The 14877-nt window shown below is 40.5% G+C and overlaps 1 protein-coding gene across 3 annotated transcripts in view; it reads right to left on the bottom strand.

Moving 5' to 3' along the window:
- The window catches only part of ANKRD44 (ankyrin repeat domain 44), a 326135-nt gene that overhangs the window by 159345 nt on the left and 151913 nt on the right, over nt 1-14877 (bottom strand). For all 3 annotated transcript variants that reach the window (XM_032637664.1, XM_032637666.1, XM_032637665.1), the window contains exon 3: nt 6055-6133. In XM_032637664.1, the coding sequence (XP_032493555.1) occupies nt 6055-6133 (79 nt within the window). The remainder of the gene's footprint in view (nt 1-6054; nt 6134-14877) is intronic.

Below are 14877 nucleotides of genomic sequence, written 5' to 3'. Positions count from 1 at the left end.
GAACCAGAGCTATGAAAATGTGCCTATCACCATGAATAGCAGCAGACCTATTTTACTTCATGTTTTGATCATATGAGTAATACATGAATGCACTCTTCTTTTAAAAGATAGGTTGTTGGGCTTCCCTGGTGGCGCAGTGGTTGAGAGTCCGCCTGCCGATGGAGGGGACACAGGTTCGTGCACCGGTCCGGAAAGATCCCACATGCCGCGGAGCGGCTGGGCCCGTGAGTCATGGCCGCTGAGCCTGTGCGTCCGGAGCCTGTGCTCCGCAACGGGAGAGGCCACAGCAGTGAGAGGCCCGCGTACAGCAAAAAAAAAAAAAAGATAGATTGTTAAAGATTTACGTAAAGTCCCCTTGAGAATCATCCCCAATGCTGGACTCTCTTCACTCCCTGAAGAAAACTACTACTCTGAATTTGGTTGGTGAGCTTCCAAGTTTCTTTTATGTCTTCATATACAAATATGTGTACCCATAGAAAATCAGAGAATTAAGCTGAGTGGCCAATACAATCGTCTTCTTGTTTTTTAAAATATTACACAATTTTTAAAAATTTATAGCACTATTTCATAAGTATGCTTTTACATTAATGTGTCATATTGTAATAACACTGAATTTCCTTGTTTCATTCAATAATACATTTTTCATATCTGTTTATGTTGAAACTTAGAGAATGAGTCCATTCTCTTTATTTGCCACATGTATTCCAACATATACATACACATTTTTTTAGACATTCTCTCTATTGATGGGTTTTTTAATTGTTTCCAGTGTTTCACTAGTCAAACAATGCTGCTATGAACATCCAGAAAATGACTCCTTACGCAAATGTGCAAGTATTTGTCTAGGATAGATAATTAGAAACGGACTTTCTGTGTCAACAGTCATGCACACTTTTGGGTTTCATAGTCTGAACCCTCCAAATTGTATCAGTGTACACACTCACAGTGTATGATTGCTTAATTTCCCCACATTCTCATCAACACTTGATATTATCAGTTATTTAAAATATTGCAGGACTTCCCTGGTGACGCAGTGGTTAAGAATCCACCTGACAGTGCAGGGGACACGGGTTCGAGCCCTGGTCCAGAAGGATCCCACATGCCGTGGAGCAACTAAGCCCGTGTATCACAACTACTGAGCCTACGCTCTAGAGGCTGAGTGCCACAACTACTGAAGCCTGCGCACCTAGAGCTCTTGTGCTCTGCAACGAGCAGCCACCGCAATGAGAAGCCCACGCACCACAACGAAGAGTAGCCCCGACTCACTGCAACTAGAGAAAGCCCGCACACAGCAATGAAGACCCAATGCAGCCAAAAATAAAGAAATAGAATAAAATAGTGCAAATCTGATTGGAGAAAAATGGTCTCACATTTTTGTGTTTCCTGTTTTAACAGTGAGGTTGGGCATCTTCTAATATGTTTGTTTACTGGTAATTTATAATTCACTCTCTGAGAACCATTTATTTATATTCTTTGCCTATTTCTCCTATTTTTCTACTATGTTTTTCTTATAATTTATATGTATACAATCATATTGTAATTATTTTTTAAATTTTATTTTATTTATTTTTTATACAGCAGGTTCTTATTAGTTATCTATTTTATACATATTAGTGTATATATGTCGATCCCAATCTCCCGATTCATCCCTCCACCTTGACCCTGAGCTTGCTGCGCAGCATACAGCAACACATGCCCCGTGTGTAACAAACACCAGCACTGTGTTCATGCAGCTTTGGGGTCACTTGAGGAATTGAAAGGTAATTAGAAATCTAGGAAGTAGATTCTTTCAGTTACTATTTAAGTCCTCCATTCCTCTACTAATCCTCCTCCAAAAGGTTGAAGAGGCAGCTGCCAAGGAAACCTCTCCCAGAACAACAAAATTATTAGGACAAAAGCAGAGTTATCTGAATGGGGACGCAGTATTTCATCAGTGTCATCCCGCAAGACCGGCTTCCTCATCCTCTTCCTCCGTCTGTCTGAGAGTCTTGTTTACATGTCAGAGGGAGACATCAGATGGTTTTGAGTTGAATATTTATAACTGATTTTTCTAAAGGAAGCTTCATGTTATTTACCTGCCTGTCAGGCACCATTGTGCACTGAAGGACACAGAGTCTGCATGTCTCATGATTTAAAGGCAAATGCTTTTTCCCCCAAGGACATTTTAAAGCTCATCATTTTTTTTTTTTAAAGCACTAGGCTATGCTGGTTCCGCAGAAACAAAGACACAACTAAAAGTTATCAGGCATAAACTCTAATTACAAATTAAGTACCTTTTTTTTAATCTTATCCCTATTAACACTTGATTTTATTTTCATAGATATCAGGAGTAAAGAGAACTCTGGGCATCTTTTCCAGAGGCAATATTTCTGTTCTCTTAGCCCTGTCATCTAGGAAGAAGTAGAATAAAGAAAAAAGGTAGACCAAATGACTAAAACTCTTACAGGTCAGAGAGAACAACTGACTCTTAAGGAGGGTTTAGCCAATGTTTCGCTTTTAATTATAGAAATAAATATGGGGACTTCCCTGGTGGCGCAGTGGTTAAGAATCCACCTGCCAATGCAGGGGACACGGGTTTGAGCCCTGGTCCGGGAAGATCCCACACGCTGCGGAGCAACTAAGCCTGTGCGCCTCAACTACTGAGCTCGCGTGCCACAGCTACCGAAGACCACGCACCTAGAGCCCGTGCTCTGCAACAAAGAGAAGCCACCGCAATGAGAAGCCCGCACACCACAAAGAAGAGTAGCCCCGCTCACCACAACTAGAGAAAGCCCACGCACAGCAACGAAGACCCAACACAGCCAAAAAAATAGATAAACAAATTAATTTAAAAGAAAAAGAAATATGAAAGATCATATGAAGTATGATTATAATACAGTGAGATCAGCTTGCTTTTGATTTTTTTTTTTTTTAAACAAACAGACCAAATCTTATTACAGCCCAGGAGCACTGTCCTTCAAAGCAATGACCTTGGAACAGTGTATGATAATTCCACGTATGTAGCATTGTCCAGAGCATTTTAAAAACTTCCCATGGAGCTGCCTTTGGAACCAGTTTATATACCCATCAGCAAATGGCCCATTACTTTATAATTGCACTACATTGGAGGCCAAAATCAGCATTGACTCATTTAATCACCCCTCTTTCTCTAGACCAAAAAAAAAAATCAAATCCAACCTCAAAGGATGAATATTTGTTATGCATGAGATAATCAAAAGAATGACCTGCTACCAGCTCTGGAGGCAATTTGCATTGGGAATAGTAATCACATTTTGAACAATCACAGGAAATAATTTTACAGGAATACCACTTGTTTGGTGGCCTATGTTCTAATAAATTTACTATTTTTAATTAGTAAATTAAAAACACCCTCACAAACACTCCCATTTTAGAGGGTGGGTACTTCTGGTTTTCTTCCTTCAGCCCAGAGCTCTCTCTAACCCTTGAGTGTCTCCAGAGTTTCTCTACAGGGTCTCGTTACTGTGGCTGTTTCTCTGTGTGCTCTGTTTCCTATATCTCAGGCCTAGGCTCTTAACTCTTGGTCACTGATTGGTTCACATTGATGTCATTCATCCATCTCCAGGCAAACGATTTAGCAAGCTCTTGACCTTGTATTTGCCTTAATCCTGACTCGGCCAGTTCCAAAACAGAAGCTAGAAGCAGGTGGGGAAAACAAAGCCAGAATGTGGACTGACAGTTAGAAGAAGAGGAAATCTCCAAGGCCTGAAATTCCTCACTGTCTGCTCAGAGGCATTCAGGGTTCCATCTGCCTGGCTAACGGGAGATAATGTCAGTAGGAATTTAGCGGGCTTGGGTTACACTATGCTCTGTAAGTTAATACAACAATGCAGAACACAGCTGTAATGGGCAATTCTGGCAAAGCCAAGTGATTTGTCCAACGTGGGAATTGTTAGCACCTCATTCATTATTAAATTGGAAAACAGTTTGGTTGGATTCCCTAAAGGGTCAGCTGCCAGATGTAAGCTCAGAGATGAAATCATTGCTCTTGCAATGATATTTCTTTAGGAATATATACATATTGAATAAAGGACCTTTTGGGGAAATTAAGACCATGAGAATTCCAAGAATTCACCTAAGTTTCCACAGCTGAATAAAATTTCTAAAGAACTTTCCCAATGCTCTCCCATGCCCTTAGTCTTCCTAATTTGATGAGGGAAGAAGGAAAAATTCCATAGCATGTGCCACCCAAAATTATACTAGAGACATTAATAGCCAGTGATTCTTCCTAGATGACTGGGCTAAGAGAACAGGTGTACAGATCTAGATATACAGAACAGTTTCTCCTGGCTCTACTGAATAAGCCCCGTTTAAAAGAGGTGGTGTACTCCATGCCCACGTGAAGGGGAGGTGAAATCAAGTTTCTTGATCACCAGGCCCCTGATGCCTGAAAAAAAAACAGATGGGTCCTTCATGCTGAAGAATTAAAACCTTCCCCTTCGAATGTGGAGAAACAAACCAAAAACCAAAGCTGGGGATCTAAAACAAGGTTTTGAATTTGTACATTCATGAATCAAACATTCCTCTGAGACCCAGATCTGTCTCTTAATACAACATTTAGATGGTGAGTACAGCGGGTCGGGACCATTAGGTGTCATACCACAAAACTCTTTATTTTTCACCCTCACCAATTCTGCCTATAATTTTCCATGGGCCAAATTTCTACTGTTGGGGCGACCAGCCAGGTGTGCGCTGGCTGTTAGCCATAGACTGTGCCAGCCTCAAACAGTACATGTTCTGTTTGGAACACAGCCCTGAAACATCTTTAGAATTATCAGAATGAAGGCCTGTTCTCAAGAGCACCAGAAGTACTACATGGAATCTAACTTAAGTTCCACGAGATTGTCAAGAGCACAGGGCACAAACATTGTAAGGCACAAAATATTTGTTTCCTGGGAAAACCCACCTCAAGGACACAAACACACCAAAAATAAGGGCAATGTGAGCCTTCTTTGTGTATCACAGCACAATGCTTGCTTCTTTTTCATAATGTTCTCCACATCTGCTCGAATACCATGTCAGTTCCTACCTTTGCATAGATGACTTTAGAATTCTACAGTTTCCCTACTGCATACAAAGGTAAAACCTTATTATAGGCCTTTTGCATAGTCTGTGGGAAGAGGCATTGCCTCCAGATTTGAATCTCCCCAAACCAAAAGAAGGAGGAAGAAAGCCAGCTGGCCTGCATACAATCCACACTAAGACACGTGCACGTGCTCAGATTCATTCTGGGGATTTGTCTAGCAAATACTCAAGGGAGAAAGCACATACTGGTTTTGGAAACCTGTTTGGTTAGATGTACCAAGCATACAGGTTTCCAAAAATGAAAACACTGACATTTAAAAAATCTGATGAAATATTTAAAATACATCGAAAAATAAAGAGAATATCACAAAGACCAGTACACACACAAATCTGATTTAACATGTGTTGGCCATATTTACTCCAATTTTTAAAAAATAAAAAATTTTACAGAGTTATAGTCTCTTTCATACCCTCCTCTGAAGACATCTCTCACTCAGTTGTTCTCCTCAGAGGTAACCACTATCCAGAAATGGATATGTTTCCTTTCCATCCATATTTTTATTATTTGATTATATCATTACAGTAATGTATCCATAAGCAAAACATAGTATTGTTTTGTAATGCAATTTAAATATATGTAAATACACATACACATTTACGTGTGTTCATGTAGACCTTAAGAAAACAGCTTTCTTGTTTGTTCTTTGTTTTTTTACAATGAAAAAAATTAAAAGATATCCAAATGTACTGAATTCATTTACAATACTGGGCCTGGTTAGACAGTCAGGAATCAGACTTCCAAAGCAATATAAAAGTTGCACTGGAGAAGTCATTTTTCAATAAGAAGAAGGTCTTGCATTGTCCCTTGTCTACTGATAAACGCCATGATCAAATAAACTTCCACGAGCACAGTAAAGAAATTTTGTTTGGGTTCATTGTAGTAGTCAATCCAGTAAATTGGTCATTTAAATTTTTATCTGCAGTTGACTTTTAAGTACAGCTGATATTTACCTGACAGAATCAGGAGTTCAATGATCTCTGCATCTCCCAGAAACGCAGCCACGTGAAGCGGGGTTCGCTTCTCAGAATCCTGAAACAATGGCAAAGATAAACAAGTCAGTGGCAGCCGGAGGTATCTTTTGTAGTTATAGTACGACATGCCACTCACTCTGAGATTAATGCTTGTGACAGAGAGTGAAGGCCAAACACCTACTCAGGTGAGTTCTGGTTACACATTTCTCTCAGCATCTCCCACAGTCACATGTACGAAAGATCCTGATTTCTGTGTCTGTGTGTTGTATTTGCCTCCCTGCTCCTTTTACTGAAGCCCAGTTCAGGTCAAGGATGGACCATCATGCACTGGATGATGAAATTCAACTTATTTTTAAACCTTCAGTACGGTTAAGAAAAAAAAAATTCAAATCTTTCTACCTACCTTAACAGCGTAGTTCAAAGCTTTCAATGATTTATTTTCTTTCTAAGAGAACCTAGTGGAACTGTTCGCAAGGACATTTTCCGTCAACTGTTGCCTAGACCACTGCCCATTCAGGTAGTACTTATTGAATGCCTACTAGGTGCCAGAAGCCAGATTCTGGGGACAGGGAGGGTGACCACGACAGGCCCAGTCCCTGGCTTCATGAAACTCACAATCATGTGGGGAGGCCGACAATAGTCATGTAAGCCAATGACACGTGAGATCCTTTCAGATGGTGATAAAGGCCATAACAAAGTAAAAACAGGATAATGAGATCAAGTGACTGGGGAGATGGGAAAAAGAGTCCTTAGAGTGGTTGAGTAAGGCCTTTCAGAGGATGTTGACCTTGAAGCTGAGAGGTGAGGTAGATATTACTGTTTCATAGATGAGAAACTATGGCTCAAATAAATTAAGAAATGTCCTCAAGACCCCATAGGTATATAGCAGAGTCAAGATTAGACCTTCGCCTGTCAGATTCCAGCCTCAGTCCTCGGCAAGGCATTTAACATATTGTGCTGAGAGGCAGCACACTAACAGGCAGGGGAAGAAATACTGCTTTCCCATTTGTAAACTGGAGATGATAGTATCTCCCTAGAGAACTGATAAGAACGTTCAAGATAATGTAAGTAAATAAGTCCTAGGCAGGCGTGAGGCTTGGTGCATGCCCAGCAAGTGCTCGTAGTAGCCATTATTGTCACAGCATAGATAGTTGTGCGATACTGTAACCCAGCAGGGCCCTATGGGGCCTTCCCGGGACAGGACCCACGTCCCTGTCCTCTACCTGCCTCTTGTTTGTAGAAAAACTTTAGCCTCCTAGGCCTTCCCCGAGTTCCAAAGAATAAATCTAATCAAAGAAGTGAGAAAGAAAGAAACAAAGAAAAGTAAGAGAAAATAATCATAGTTTAGCCATTAAACAAAGTCTAGGACCTTTAGTTCCTCCTCAAGTGCTATAGAAAATATCCTGAGCCACATCCTTGAGTTGCTTTGCAGATACTGAAACCCCCACCAAGAGGAAGAAGTTAACTGCATGCTGACCACAAGCACGTAGACCCCAGATACGTTGGAACCAGAAGGTTGATGATGTTGATTCCCGATTACCTCACCACCAACCAATCAGAAGAATGTCCACAAGCTGGTCACACATCCCAAAACCGTCTCCCTCACCCTGACTTTAAAAACCCTTCCCCGAAAGCCATTGAGGAGTGCAGGCATTTTGAGCATTAGCCACCCCTTGCTAAGGCAAGTACCCCTTGCTTGGTCTTGTGATAAACGCTGCTCCTTCCTTCACTACAGCCCAGTATCAGTAAATGGTCTTTACTGCACGTAGGCGAGCAGACCCAAGTTTGGTTTGGTTACATCTTCCCTCTAAGACTGAGAACTCTCATAGAGTAAAGAACAGGTCTTACTCCCCTCTCTCCCCACAGTACCAGCACAGTAGGTGCTCAGCATAAACTGACCGAACTGAACTAGTCTATGTGTGTGGTCTCTTCCACAAACTTCCATCAACTGTCCCATAACAACAGTAACCAAAGCCTATATGCTATCTTAGAGGTTTCTCCTGAAACTAGCATGCATTTTAGTTTCGAGATTTGTGGATTCACTACTGATTTGAATCATCATTCCTATCATCACTTGATTAGACAACATACCTAACAGTCTTTGTAGCCTAAGGATTCTGTTATTCTGTTTGCGGACAGTTCAGGCCCTCTGCTCTCAGTCTCTTTCAGACCGTAGCTTGTAGGCATTTCGTGACTCACTAATATCTAAAACAGATGGCAGGCAGGGAACATGAGAAGAACTGATCTTCAGACCCGTCTATTTGTTAGGAGGTCTGGTAAATAGGTTTTATGAATGGATTAACTAACTTTTCAGTGGATCAAAAGAGGGGGGTTGAGTTAGCTGGGAATTTATGTTGTCTATGTATGCTGCAGGCAATCACTACAGATAAGAGGAAATAGGGCAGTCATGTTAACTATTCCATATTAAATAATGGTACGCCTTGGAAAATTCAGTAAGATATACAACCATGTTAACCCCCTTATTGCTATATCATCCTTTCTGTGAAAATAAAGTTTCAATATTTAAAAACATGTTTGCATCTTTGAGAATCAAGTGTATTAATTTGTGCAATGAACTATACAAATAACTGAGACCAGACTTCCACAAATGTCTTCTATTTCTATTTCTTCTACTGATATTTCTACAAGCACTTTCCTTTTTAGCTTCATATTCCCTTTGAATCCTCATTATATCAACTGAAAAGTATCTCTTGGGTCTTAGGATAAAAGTTATATAATTATATGCTCTTTTGTGAATTGAACTGGTCCCAGAGTTTTGTTCAAAAATTAAACCTCACCTAAGTGATTTAAACAAGGACTAACCCAACGCAAATTATAACTTTAATTTGACCTGAAGAAAAGTCAATGCTCTGTTTGAGAACCTGGCCTCAAATAAAAGCCAAGAAAACACCAATATCCAAATCTGCTTGGTCCATCATTATACAACTGGCTTTGCTCATTCTGCGGCCCCTTTTATGACACGACTTGTTCAAACTGAAGTTTTTATATTATAAAATGGGTGTGTTACATGAGATCATATCGTAAAAACTCCTTGATTGTAAATCCCAGTGTTCCTGTTAATATGCATTTAAAGGTTTCCTGTAGCTTCCTGAACATCTATGCCGATTGAGACTCTCCTTCAGTGACAAGCCATAGACAGGTAACTGCAGAGAAGATCTGTATTCAGGAAGTAGTTGTTTGGTTCGCTGAAGCAGCAGAATCATATAAATCATTTCATGTGCTATTAAGACCTTATCCAAAATAACAATGCATTACTACTACTGACCAACACCTGCTCTCTAGCAAGGAACCCGAGTGACGTACAGGATCATGAGGTAAGGGGTGAATAACAGAGCCACATTCATCACCATACCCAATAAGGTGAAACCAGCCAGGTTTCACCAACTGCAGTTCATCCTCTGCCTAAGTATAGGGCCACTCTACTTGCCATAAGCTAGACAAATGGAGTAGGAGATGCAATGGTAGAAGAAGGAGGGGGAAGGCTCTGGGGAACAACAGAATACTAGTAATAATGCTAGTAAAAATAGGTCCTAGGCCAATGATACCCCTATGGCATCTAAAAGAAGAAACAAAACCTATCTGGTGCAGACGTAGAGAATGGACTTGAGGACACGGGGAGGGGGAAGGGTAAGCTGGGATGAAGTGAGAGAGTGGCATGGACATATATACACTACCAAATGTAAAATAGATCGCTAGTGGCAAGCAGCCACATAGCACAGGGAGATCAGCTCGGTGCTTTGTGACCACCTAGAGGGGTGGGATAGGGAGGGTGGGAGGGAGACACAAGAGGGAGGGGATATGGGGATACATGTATATGTATAGCTGAGTCACTTTGTTATACAGCAGAAACTAACACAACATTGTAAAGCAGTTATACTCCAAAAAACATGTTAAAAAAAAAAAAAACCTATCTGGTACTTATGCAGGGCTTTTAATTTTTTTTCAAAATGTCTTTTCATGTCTTCTATTACTTAAATCTCATAATATCCCTATCAGAGGAGACACACCTTTCAGAACTGTGTTGTTAAGTCTTGTTACCACTATTTAAAAGATAGGGAATCTGACCCCTAGATTATATGACTTGCCCAACATAGCAAACTGATGTCAAAGAATTAGGTGTGTTGGCTACCAACCTAAAACTGTTTTCTTTATAAAAATGGAAGCAAGAACATCATCTTAGAAGTTGCCTTGAGAGTCTAAAAAACTTTCCATTAATTATAATCCCTAAGAGATTCTGGGGAAAATGTGATACACATATAGTAAACGTTCATTTAAATGAGCTTACAGTAAGTTAAAGTAATAGTCTGGGGCCAGAAATGAAGAGTAAAGTGAGAACCAAAGCTGGAAGCACATGAGCTTATTACCCTGCAGGGAGAAGTCATACCCCAGGAGCCTGGGACTGAACACTTGCTCAGGGATGGGAGGTGAGGTAGAGAACTGGAACTGGAAGACCCATGAAGTGGTCTTGAAGAAAGATCCTTGAAGTACAATGGTGGGCTCGAGAAAAAGCCAGACACTCCATGGGCAGATGGCAAAGCGATGCCTTGGCCTAGATTCTTGGTGGAAGAACAAAAGTGTCCCCGCTGAGCACCCACGTCCCCAGAGTCTGCCCTCGTGTGGTCTGGGGTTTTGAATTCACAATACCTTTGTAGTCTAGAAACTTTCAAGCTAAAAAATCAGCATAAAAATTGGATCTAAGCCAAGGATACCCCTAGGGTGCCAAGAAGAAGAAACAAAATCTATCTGGACAGACGTGCCCTCAATCCAAGCAATCCAGGATTCCCACATATTAAACCTCCGCCGAAGATGAGCTCACCAGCCTAAACCACAGACCCACGCAGAAACAATTAATTTCCCATAAGCCAGGGTTAGCAGGCGTAACAACCAGCAAGAGCCTGAGATAATACTATAGAAGAAGCAGACAGAGATACGAGTAATGTCTAAAATCATTTAAACATGAAGGACAAAGCCCAAGGGAGAAAACAAGACCTTCTCTTTTTTTTAACTGAACAAAATTTGGGGGAAGAGGTATGAAGGAAGAGTTACAGGAAGCAGTACAAATGATGCTAGAAACCATGTAAGGCTTTGGTCTAAGAGAGATGAAAACAAAAGTTAAAAAAAGAAAATTGGAGAAGGATAAAATAAGTACAGTGACTTTGGGATATGTTTTACAACCATTTATTCAGCCATATTTTCTAGGCACAGACATTTATTGAGAAGGTATTATCTCCCAGACATTGTGGTAGATGTTAGGAATGGAAAACTTAAAACATCCAGTCCTCACCCTAAAGACACAGCCCAGTTACCAGTTTCCAAATTTAGGACATCAGAACAGAAACAAAAGCAGGGACATGGTAATTAGTGATATTCGTGACGTTAAAACATTTGTGAAAATAAACTGAGACAAATGTTGTAGTAAATATTGTCCCAAAACCTGTCCAATTCTGACCAAGTCTGGGCCGGAAGTCTAAACCGACAAGAAAAAAAGTCTCTCCTGAACTGGGAAGTAAACAAATTTTGCCCAGGACTCTCGAGAGGCCCCATTGGCTCCAGCTTAAATGGGAACTTTGGAAGCCCTGGGTCAGACTTCCAGGTCAGTCACAGAGCCCAGCCTGTATCTTATAGGCTGCCTTAGGGGTAGTTTCTGGATCGAAATTAGAATCTAGGACCAGGCTAGGACCAGAGTAGCCTTCGGGCAGAGTGGCCGAGCTACATGTTCTGTACCATTTGCATTCACTTCTGTTACCCAAGTGGATTCTCTGTGATGACCAATAGCTCATGAATGGTTGTGTAGGTCTTTACAACACCCAGGAATACAAGAGGAGAAAACAATTCAAAAGCAAGCACAGATTAGAAATAACTCATCAATGTAGTTTTTAAATAGACTGTCAAGAACCACAAAAAGAGAGATCTCTTTCCATTCCCCAGGAGCTCCCATTCCAAACAGCCCTTGGCAAACAGATTCGGACCCATGGAAAAAAATCAGGTTTCTTCAGAAGGAAGGAAGGTAAACCCTCCCTTTCTATGAATAGCCAAAGACACACAGCCAGCTGGCGTCTGAGCTAAATTTGCAGTATGTCACAGAAAGATCAGGCAGAGGAAGTTTCTGTCGTCTGTTTACCAAAGAAGCAGATGAAAGAAAATAGGGAACTAGAAGTATGTCCATGTAAAGTGAGCTTGACATGGGCAGAGAGTCCGTTCTGGCAGCTGAAAATACTGTGTAGGCAGGCCAACTGAGAGGGCACCCCAAGCCTCTCTTTTGAAGATTAAGAACTGTTTATTACATGCTTTGGAAATTCTCAGCTAGAAGTGCATGATCTAATCTTCATTGTAAGTATCTGTCATACACTAAAACAAACATCCCTCCCTACAAAGAAATAGCTTATATACCAAGACGGGCAGATGGAGCAATATTAGAAAACAAACTCTGCAAGCCTTTCCTGTCATGAACTATAAAAGTTAAGCTCCAATCGTCAACTCAAACTCCCACCAATACCAAAGAAGCGAAGAAATAACTAACAACTTAGGCCCAACCAGCGTATATGATATTGAACGGAGATCACTAGAAGCAAGCAGATATCTAAAGAACTCTGGACACAAAATATGTACCTTGGAGATACTTCAAATCATACGAGGAAAAGAGCCAAAGACACATTAAAGATTTAAATCAAACAGTATGCAGAACGGGAAAGATGTTTAGTCTGAAGGTGGGGAATTAAAAGAAATTTGTGAAGAAGAAAAGAAAGCAAAGGAGGGAAACAAAAATCATGTTTCTTTTTAACATCTCACAAATACAGAGGAGTACAGAAAATACCAGATCTATATGCTCCCACCAGCAAAATCAAAAATGTCAAACATGTTAACATTTTTTACATCTGCTTCAGAACTCTGTTTTTAAAAAATAGCTTTAGGGGTAAAATGTCATGAGTATTGTGACTTGCAAACGGTCCTGATAATATATAACTTGTGTGTGTGTGTGTGTGTGTGTGTGTGTGTGTGTGTGTGTGTGAGAGAGAGAGAGAGAGAGAAAGAGAGAGAGACAGAGACAGGGAGAGAGACAGAGAGAGAGAGAGACAGAGACAAAGAGACACAGAAACAGAGACATGTTAGGTTAGGCAGTTTTCAGTTCTTCACTACCACAAACGATGTTGCAATGTACATTCTGTACATGTGTCTCTGGGAATATGTATGAGAATTTCCCTAGAGCAGATACCAAGAAATGAAAGGGCTGGATCTTAGGGAATATTCACATTCAACTTTATTAGGTATTGCCAAATAGCTTTCAAAAAATGGTTTACCAATTTATACTCCCACCAGTCAAATATTAATTAGTTCCTCTCCCTGATATCCTTGCCAATATTTGCTGTTATCAACCTTATTACTCTTTGCCAATATGATATACCTAACATGGCATTTCATTGTGGCTTTGATTTATATTTCACTAAATACAAGTCAGGTTAAGATTCTTTTCATATGTTTACTAAAAGTTCTGGCTTCTTCAACTGCAAACTGCCTGTACATATCCTTTATCCATTTCCAAATTCAGTTATTAGTCTTTTTCTTATGATGTGTGGAGGGATTTTTAAAATATTGCTTAATTCAACTTTCAATGAAAACTCGTTATGCCTTCACCTAGACACAGCAGAGATGGGTCAATGTCTACCCCAAGTCACCATAAGAGAAAAATTCAGATTTACAATCGTCATTCTTCCTCCATGCATGAGTGATCCCATGGAGCTGGATTTTCCTTGGCTGGAATTTTCTAAGCCTCAAAAGTGATGGTTAATCTCTGCCCCTATACACCCGCACCATTGAACAACCTCATTCAACTATCACTCCGTTGGTATTTCAACCCATCCATCTGAATGTAACACAGATGTATGGGAAACACTAGTACATTTTGCTATATCAAAAATGTTCAGGGCTTCCCTGGTGGCGCAGTGGTTGAGAGTCTGCCTGCCAATGCAGGGGACACGGGTTCGTGCCCCGGTCCATGAAGATCCCACATGCCGTGGAGCGGCTGGGCCCGTGCCCGTGAGCCATGACTGCTGAGCCTGTGCTCCGCAACGGGAGAGGCCACAGCAGTGAGAGGCCCGCGTACCGCAAAAAAAAAGTTCAAATTCAAACCTCAAAACTATACCTAATTATAGAAGCTAAACAATAATCACTCAAAAGACTTTAAAATGAGATTTTAAAGTCTTATTAAAAGACTTTAAATAAAACATAGGAACTCCCTTGTGGGAATTGGCCCAGTGGTTATAACTTGGTGCTGTCATTGCCAGGTCTCAGGTTTGATCCCTGGTCGGGGAACTAAGATCCTGCAAGCTGTGTGGCCAAAAAAAAAAAGATGAAATAAGAGAAATGAGAATGCCAAAGACATTTTGATTATATGTGCCTTAGGTAACTAAATACTATATATTTTATTGCATTAATTTTTTAACTAAATTAATGTATATTAAGCAAAAATTATACCAGAGATTTTTATATTTTCTAATTTGTTCCTTAAAACAATACTGTGAGGTGAATATTATCATCCCTATTTTACAGTGGAGGAGCCTGAAACTTTGAGATGATAAGTAACTTGACCAGAGTCACACAGCTAATTAGCGGCAGAACCAGGATTCAGAACCAGATCCGATTCCATTGCTCACGCTCTTGCTGACTCTCTGGAGAGTTATAAGTAAACAAAGTGAAAGCTATTGTTTGTTATAATTGGTACTCTTGCCCTAATACTCCAGACCTAACAACAAAATTCTCAGAAGTAAAAAGTACTAGTAGGCA

The sequence above is a fragment of the Phocoena sinus genome, chromosome 7, assembly GCF_008692025.1.
Source record: "Phocoena sinus isolate mPhoSin1 chromosome 7, mPhoSin1.pri, whole genome shotgun sequence".
NCBI classification, from domain to species: Eukaryota; Metazoa; Chordata; class Mammalia; order Artiodactyla; family Phocoenidae; genus Phocoena; species Phocoena sinus.
Note: the sequence above shows the minus strand (reverse complement) of the source record. Positions and strands in the feature narration are given on the sequence as shown.